We start from the raw sequence: 9,104 nt of genomic DNA, 5'->3' as shown, positions 1-9,104 counted from the left end.
GGCAAAGGGCACAGCCTCAAGCTTCAGAGAAAAAGTAAAGAAAATAAAAGAGAAAATATATGGAATATTTTTTAAATGAAAGAAATAATGAGAAGAGCTGCAGTGAACAAAGGGAATAATGGCAAGTGGAAAAGAAGGAAGGAAGAATGATGATAATAAAGGAAAAACATGAGAGGGATAAAAGGAAGAACGTTATTCCATTCACATCATATACCGTATGGAAGATACAGGAACAACTTCAATATCATATTTTGATATCTGATTCATAATTAGTAGCCTGGACTATAACTGAAACCTATGGGTACTGGATGGCCATGTAAGAGCAGGTTTCCCAGTTCTATTTAACTTGCAGGGGATCCTGAATATCCAGGATGTGTCTGCATGACTTAGTCAATTCGGCTTAGTTCTGCACAACCAAGTCATTCCTGTGCTGCCTGTGGAGTACAGCTTTGTCCCCATTACGTTTTCCTGGCATAGAAAGTCTCAAGACGTTCACTGAATGAAACAAGGGTTTCCAGAGAGCAATCGATGTTACCCTCAATTAAGCTCTCAGGAGAGGTGAATTACATTTTTGGAGGGATGTATTTCTCTCCGTTTCTTCCCCTCCTCTTCCCTGTATTTCCATTTCTCCATCTATTCACCTTTTTAAACAATTGGATGAGCTGATTTTCACAGATAATTCTCAACTTCTACAGGTCAAAAGTGAAAAGAAAAAAACCCCTCTCGAACCGGAGAATGCACGTTTCTCCCCTTTAACGCTTCCCATCCAATCTAATCTAACCTGAGAAATGCTTTTTCATCTTGTGTTGAAGTTCCTCTAGTGCAATATTTAATTCCATGTTAAAAGGCAAGAAACAAACCACCTCTTCCTCCCTTCCCAGGATTAGCTGAGGAAAGCGTACTATAAACTGGGTTTTCAGTGGTGGAAGGACATCATCTTCCTAAAGCAATTCATTGACATTGAAAAATCTGTCCAGATATTGTTCGTTTAAAGCCTTTTATGGCTCCAGAAGCAGTAATATAAACCATGACTGAAGATTTATAATGTGCAAACACATATAACTCTGTAACCATATTACTGTTAACTTTAACTGTAATAAATTACACAGGTCAAATCAGAGCAATATTCTGCCATTTTTTCTTAGTGCAAAATACAGTGTTAACCATTGTGTCTCTTTAGTACATGTATTCAGTGCTTCCTGTCCTGGCCAGCATTAGTTCTACCTATAAACCCAGCGAGATCTGGGCGTTTCAAATAGTTCATCTTACACATCTGACCAATCTCTAAAGAAGCAACCAAAGCAAGTGACAGTGATTCTCGTAAGTCAAACAAATGCTTATGTTTTCCTGTGACTTGAGCTCGAGTAAATACCTGAGCTGTCTTACCATCAGAGGACTATTCTGGGAAGCTGGAATTCATCTGCTGAAGTTTTGATAGCCGTCAGTTTAGTCTAATATAAAATATACTCAGCTTGTCTCCTTTCTTGGGAATATAAATATACAGGCATCTCCAGGTATTACTGTTTTCATTGAGAGAAAAAGGGCTAAAATAGGTCAGATGGATTATTCCATAGCCACGTCTGTTTCTCTCTTCCTTCTGTAAGTGCATGTCAACAAGCAGCTCCGAAGCCTGGATGTGTTGCTCAGTGTAGTTCATGTGCCTGCTGTAGATGCTGAAATGCCGGTGGATTCACTCCTCCTTGGAAGAAGGTGACTGCCCATCAAAAACTCCTCCCCTTACCTTCCCATCACTTCAGCAGTGCCTGTGGTTCCATTCATGGAAACGCTCTTCTGAGCCGTACAGAGGCCCCCATTTGCCAGCTTGATGTGCCCCCTTGAGAGGTGTGCTGCCTACCAGGGGCTCACATCACGGATGTCACAGGGAGACTACCAAGCCCAGTGCGGCCCACTGACTATTTATTACCTGCTGCTGTTATTTCACGTGGGCACCACACAGGTTAAGCGTTAGGCTGATGAGGTGGAGCAGACAAGGAAGTCAGTGACAAGAATCAGAAGGGAGCAGTGTGTTATGACCTCAAGACTAGTTTATAGCAGTAGCTTAAGGTGGAAGGTATGGATTCTAAATAGAGATACTAGGTTGTGGGTCAAGTTTGATGTGACCAAGGTATGGGATATTCAGGCTTCTGAGAAAATATATACAGATCAGGCTAGCCAATGAGTCAAAGCCAAAATGAATGTACCAGAATAGGCAGGTACCCACAAAGATTGGGGTAGTAGGTAAAATATGAGGCTGGACCAGGTTAGCTGTGATGCAAAGCTGAATTAAAGCTAAGGAAGGAGTCAAGTCAATGTTGTAGCCACGCTATTCTCCACTGCCAGTGAATTTGCCAGACATCCGCCAAGCCACCTTCAGAAATAACTCCAGCAGTGCTTGTGGCTCAGTAATTCAAGCCTGATGAACTGCCCCTGTCGCCCCCAGTCCCCCTTCCCCAGCTCTGCCTTCTGCAGTAGCATCTTTAGCATTTGGGGCTTTTGTCTCTGGAGATGGTGCCTGCAGCACATATTCAGGCTACTGCTTCCATCTACTGCCCAACACCATTCACTGCAAGCTGCTTCTTGCCTGTGAACCAGCAGGAACATCAGAGAGCAGCAGCCTGAAGTCATCTTCCCCCAGCCCTGCCTCACTAGATACCCAGCAAAGAGAACTTAAGCAGCTAAGAGTCACTGTGGATGTAGTCGAGCAAAGAAGATGCTGCACTGCTGTTGGGCATCTGCAAACTACTGGTGACAGAATGTCACTGAGGGACAGGCTTGGCATGAATGTAGCTTACCAGGGGTCTGGTGAAGAGGGAAAGACCAGTTCAGACAGCTGGCTACCTGGTCACATAGTTCACGATCATAGTTCGTACTTCATGATCAGGACCAATAGTATCTTAGCAAGTAATGACCATACCAGAGTAGTGGGTGGCACAAAAGTGCTTGATTGGGCAATGGGTTAGATACTGATGTTTTAGATGTTTTATAGAGTGTTGTAATGTGGAATGTGCAGGCTGAAACTGTTTTGGAGCAAGCTAAGGAAAGGCTGTGATTTCCTACATTAATTCAGACAACAGCTGGAGCAAGGGACACCAAAGCTGGGTAACACATGTCAGAAAGCTCAGAACTGTATTTCATGTAACAGACTGACTGAGGGAGTGTGTTGTCACAAGGAGATGGAGACAGCAGTGAGATAACATCAGACAGGAGGGTGGATAACACGCCTAAGACAATGGATAGCATTGATAAAGGATAGAACGGATAATCCAGGACATAACAATAATATGTACAAAATGTGCTGTGACAAACAGTGCAATGAATAGGACACTTGAGAAAAAGTTTTAGGGCTTGAATAATGAGCTGAGTTACTGGGGATAGAGGTGTGAGTCAGACCAGCATGACTAAGTCCAAGACTCTGAGCTCTTCTTTACTTGGAACACAGGGTTTACCAGTAAATGTCATGTAAGGCCACTAATTGCTTTCTCTTTTGGCGTATTTAATGGAGCCTAGACTGAAAAAAGGCCGGGTTCTGTGATGCCATGTGGTGGGTACAGTTTGGCAGTGCAGTGCTTTGGGATGGAGTCTGTAGCTCAGAATGGCATGGCACCATTCCCCTCTCACTCTGAGGCACCTAACATTTACTTGTAGATTCTGGTGTCAAAAAGGGAATCAACACAGTGACAGAAAAGGAGTAATTTTTAATATACCTCGTTATGTACTAGTAATGGTGGAGAAGAGGAGGTTTAGTCTGAGGGTTTCCAGGGCACTTGCTCTTTTACACTACGAGATACAGGAGGACATCCTGCCCAGGTCATGCTGGTGGGGATGTTGTTTGGTTGACACTGGAGCATGTGATTTTGAACCATTGAGCCTCGTTCAGTGGGAGTGCATAACGTACATGATCCAGGAATACTACCTGTGATCTCTGTCTCTAGCAGAGAAGCAATCTGTGCTGCTTTTGGTCCTTGCTCCTGGGAGATATTAGATAATGTCATGCTTTTCCTGGTCAGGGTTAAGAAAGTGAACCTGCTCTTTGCAAGTGCACGTTGGCCCAGTGAACCCAATGCAATGTCCTGACAGCCCCAGGAAGAGGTTCAGACAGTTCTGGAACACCCGAACTATCTCCCACTCTGATTTTGCAAGGGTGTCACATCAGGCAGACCTGCATTCCCATTCTTATCCACATTTGTATTGATAGGATCCTGCCTTCAGACAATGGAATATTTGCCTTCAGTAAAAACTTAAGAACAATTGACTGGATCTAACAAGGACTTCTGGGATTAGACTCACTCCGGAGACTAAAAACTTTCCTAGTTAGTGATTGCTCTCCCCAGTTGTCTCCAGTTGCCACCCCTGGGAGGGACTCGGCTGAACACAGAGGCCTAGTTAAAAGTTGGTGGAACTCTAATGCCTTGGGATGAATTCACTGAGCATCTTGGAAAGAAACTTTATTGTCTTGGGAAGAGAGAACAAGAAGCAAGGGATGTGAGCAAAGGCAGAGGGGAAGAACTGGAGAAACTGAAAGAAAGAGGCAAATTCAAGATATTTTTAACACCAAGATATTTTTAATATCGTTTAATAATACCTGTCAGTATTTCTTGGTATAGGTCTGCCTGAGACTCAGTCCCCTGTATGAACACCAACATATTACAGTTAGTTTCTGATCTGTTCCAGTTTAATATCTAAATAATCTGTTAGCACAAGAATGACTGTCTTGTTTCAGAGCAGACAGGCTATTCATACCATCTGTGCTCCAGGTAGAGAGGACCATTTTGGGCCCATGATCTCCATATACTTTCTCACAATCAAAAAAAACAATTTTCCTTTCACTCACTGCAGTATGGGTCAAAAGTGAGAACTTTAGGTGCACTTCTGTGTGTGAGAAAGGAGAAACACAACCCAAGAGTGCAGCACTGTCAGGGATCTATCCGGCTGGGGAGCAGCTCTGTGGAAAGGGACCAGGGGGTCCTGGTGAACAGCAAGTGCAATATGAGTGATGAGTGTGCTGCTGCAGCAAAGGAAGCCAACAGCATGCTCGGTTACCTCAACAAGTGCATCATCATCAGAGATAAAGATGTCATTATCCCACTCTTCTTGGCTCTTGAAAGGCCACCCATGGAATACTGTGTTCAGTTTTGGTCCCTGCTGTATGAAACAGATGTGGACAGGCTGGAAAGGGGCCACAGAAGAGCCACAGAGGTGGTCAAAGGACTGGGCAGTGTGTGAGGAAATGCTGAGAGAGCTGGGCTTGTTTAGTCCTTAGAAAAGAAGGCTCAGAGGAGACCTTCTCACCATGTTCCAGTATGGGCACAAGAGGAAGGTTTTTCACAGTGAGAGCAATCAGTCATTGGAATAATCTCCCCAGGGAAGTGGTGGATTCCCCAGCACTGGACACCTGTAAGACTTGGCTGGTCAGAGTGCTGGGACATCTAGTCTAGGTCATGCTTTGCCTAGAAAGCATGATGCAGATGACCCTTGAGGTCCCTTCCAACCTGGTATTCTATTATTCTATGATTGAAATGTGTAGACTAAGCCTGCAATACTTCATTTCACTCTCTCCTTGAAGACTACACACTCAAGACATAATGTATTTGAGAAGTTACAACACAACTGTTTAAGTAAGATACTGCAAAGAAACTAATAAATCATGTTATCAAAATCCTAATCAACACATAATTTTAGATTGTAAAATACACACTTTTGTAGATGACTACTATAGAGATACTGGTTGTTACTTCTAAAAGGTTTTGAATCATGCATGATTGCTATTGAATGATAATCCCTTTCCCAAACAACTCAATATTAGTTCTCAAGCACATACTTCCTTTCCCCATCTTTCCCCCAAGAGCTTTTTGTTTGTTGGCATGATGGAAACTTCAGTGGGTTATACAAGGGTGTTCCTTCTGGCGTCCAAGCGGACTTTGAACCACAGAAGCTTCATAACTGTGCATAGGTGTTAGCACTCCTACCTGTGAAATATGCTCACCTCCTTTGGGCTTCACCCGATTTTATAGCTCATTCACTGTTTCTGCTATTTCTTGACCCACTTTTCATCTCCCTGGAACTTCCTTTTTTTCACCAGACCTCCTCTCAATCAACCAATCAGTGACAACTACCTACCAGAAGTGCTGAAAGGAGGATCCAAGGAGCTACAGGCCTGTCAGTCTGACCTTGATGCCGAGGAAGGTTATGGAGCAGATCACCCGGAGTGCCACCAACCAGGTGAGATTTTTCTGGGGAGATGTTGGTTATCTGAATCAATACAGAAAAATTCCACCTGTAGAGGTCGGGGGATTTTGGCCAAAGTGCAGCCAGAGAGCAGAGAAATTTATTCCAGAAATTTGGGGATTATATTTGGTTAAAAGTGGACTTGCTGACTGATAGCCACACTGCCAGTTGAGACGTCTTAGTCAGTCTGAATTTCTTTCACCTGACCTTAGGACTGTCTTTTCCCACTCTTCTCTTTAGTCATTGACTATAGAGTGACCTCTGCATTGCAGTCATCTTCTATGAACAGCAGAAAGCAGGAGCCGACAGGGGAACCAGAGAGAGTATTTTGTACCTAAACAAAGAGAAAAAATAACTGACTCCTACAATTGGGAGAGATCAATCCCCAGCAGACAATTTTCCACTGGGAAGATAAACACATTGAAATACTCCAGGTTGGTGGTGTGGCTTTTCCCAAAATATTAACCACAGCCTTCTCCTGCTAGCAGGTGAGCTCCTTTATTTTAGCTCAGTATTCTTCTTCCCTATGTTATTGTTCTTCTGTCACTTACACAGAGTTTCTCTTTAAGGGAGATTCATCTGTCTAGGAAGTTGATGGATTATTGGAATAGAAGATAAATTCCAAGGCTATTCTTATCCTTGGAAAGGACTGCTCCTCCTGAAGAGTGCTGGGACAAAGGTAATTTCCTGGAAAATGATCCACGTTTTAGTACTCTTGCGTGGGACTGTAGAGTGGATACAGGATTATCTGTGTCCAGGAGGCGATTGTTTCCTAGAATGAGCCCCATCCAGAGAATGATAGCAAAAGGGACTCATGGCCAAAAGTCCACTCTATCAACTAATTAATCATCTCTGGGTTTTAAGGACCAGCCTTCTTTGCTTGGCAGTGGGTGTTACAGTAGCAGATCTCAGCTAGATAATGGGAGAAAAGTCCACATCAGAGACTGGGGCAGTAGAGTAAAATCCTCATCCTAAAAGGCAGGAAGAGTAAAATCTTGTGCTATCATAAAGAAGGTATATTTTCCTTTCCATTGTGAAGTATAATTCTTACTTATCAAAAGCTATGTTGAAGGGAACCACCTTCCCTTCCTTCTCTAAAGAACCCCTTTAGCACTGAAAATACCTAAAGACAGCAGTAAAATATCACTTCCTCTTCTGGGATCCTGCGCTATTACAAAGCAATATATATGTAAAGATTTAATTTACTATTTTGTATTTCTCTAGATTAACTAGAAAGTGGGGACGTAATGACTTCTGCAGTTAAAAAGAGCCTGAGGGACATCACCAGCAGAAACCACACAGTGGTGACCTATTTTCAATTTTTACCTTTCTCCAGCATCCCAGAGATCCAGGGCTTTCTCTTTTGTCTGGTATTGTTCATGTACATCAGTACTTTGGTGGGAAACATCCTCATCATTACAATCACTATGGTAGATGCTGCCCTTCACTCCCCCATGTATTTTTTTCTCAAGAACTTGTCCTTCCTGGAGATTGGCTACACTACATCCATAATCCCCAAGATGCTAGTGAACTTACTCATAAAAAGGAAAGGCATATCCTTTCTGGGCTGTGCCACACAGATGTATGCCTTCTCCCTCTTCGGGATCACAGAATGTTGTCTGCTGGCTGCCATGGCCTATGATCGCTATTTGGCCATATGCCATCCCCTGCACTACATGACCATGATGAGCTGGAGCACAAGCTTCCTGCTTTCAGCTGTGTCTTGGCTTGTTGGAGTCTTGGTGGCCTTGTGGCAGACAACTTTGATCTTTACCCTTCCATACTGTGGGCCCAAGAGGATCAATCACTTCTTCTGTGACCTGCCACCTCTTCTGAAGTTGGCTTGTGGGGCCACCTACAAGAATGAAATCACCATCTACATAGTAGCTGTCGTCTTCATCATGGTCCCCTTCTTATTTATAGTTGCGTCATATGTCCAGATTCTCCACACCATCTTCAAGATGCCAACAGCTAAGGGCAAGAGAAAAACATTCTCTACTTGCTTCTCTCACCTGGTTGTGGTGACTCTGTTTTACGGATCTGGAATTGTGACCTACCTGAGACCCAAAGCTTTTTATTCAAGCAGCAGTAACAAACTGTTGTCTCTCTCTTACACACTGATGTCTCCCGTGATGAACCCTTTGATTTACAGCTTGAGGAACAAAGAGGTGAAACAAGCCTTGAAAAGACTGATAGCCAAAAAGATAAGTATGTGACATGTTTGGAAATGATAGTAAATTAAAGCTGTGATATTGTGTGCATTAGTGGAAGGAGAACATGATTTGCCACCATCACTTACCCAAAAATTCATATCTACCTATTTAATATTTTTTTTTCTTCTAAAAGAGGTAATTTTCACATCATTTTCCATGTCATTTTAAGGTATGCTTGGCATACAGATCAAATTAGTTGCATACTATTGTGTCCTCTATGTCCTGTCCGTTGATACAGAAGTAGATCTGTACTCTGCGGAAGCGTTTACTTGGGGTAAGAGGAAACTCACAATATTCTCTGAATGTTGTGAAAACATTTCTGCAGAGCTTATCTAAAAAAGAAATGATCAGAGAAGAGGACAATGAATCTAAGGAGAGGCATTCAACAAGTATCCCAGGCACTGATCGTCGGGAGAGTTCTGCTGAAGGTGTTTTCCAGTTGAGCTCTTCAGCTCTACTCTGTGAAGAAAGTTTATTTGAAGGCCTGAAGGGGTAATGATTCAGGTCAAATATCTTGAACATAAAGAATTGTGGCTTGGCTGATCACCTTGTTCTCCACTGGTATTGAATGAAGTGAGAGAGATAAAGTAAAACCACAGTTTATGTGTTCTAAAACAGATTTCTGCTGTAGTAAGAGAGAAATTATCACTTAGACATCTCCATTGC

General features: G+C 42.9%; 1 protein-coding gene across 1 annotated transcript; it reads left to right on the top strand.

Moving 5' to 3' along the window:
* The first annotated feature begins 7,438 nt into the window (after positions 1 to 7,438).
* On the top strand, positions 7,439 to 8,508 carry LOC133281790 (olfactory receptor 10A4-like). Its single transcript, XM_061477620.1, has one exon. The coding sequence runs from the start codon at positions 7,473 to 7,475 to the stop codon at positions 8,439 to 8,441; it is 969 nt and encodes a 322-aa protein (XP_061333604.1). The 5' UTR covers positions 7,439 to 7,472; the 3' UTR covers positions 8,442 to 8,508.
* Positions 8,509 to 9,104: the final 596 nt, after the last annotated feature.

Source organism: Pezoporus flaviventris, unplaced genomic scaffold, assembly GCF_033815535.1.
Source record: "Pezoporus flaviventris isolate CSIRO_AGI_PZ_B2104156 unplaced genomic scaffold, CSIRO_AGI_Pfla_v1 ptg000107l, whole genome shotgun sequence".
NCBI classification, from domain to species: Eukaryota; Metazoa; Chordata; class Aves; order Psittaciformes; family Psittacidae; genus Pezoporus; species Pezoporus flaviventris.
The sequence above is the reverse complement of the archived record's forward strand: the minus strand, read 5'-3'. Positions and strand labels throughout refer to the sequence as shown.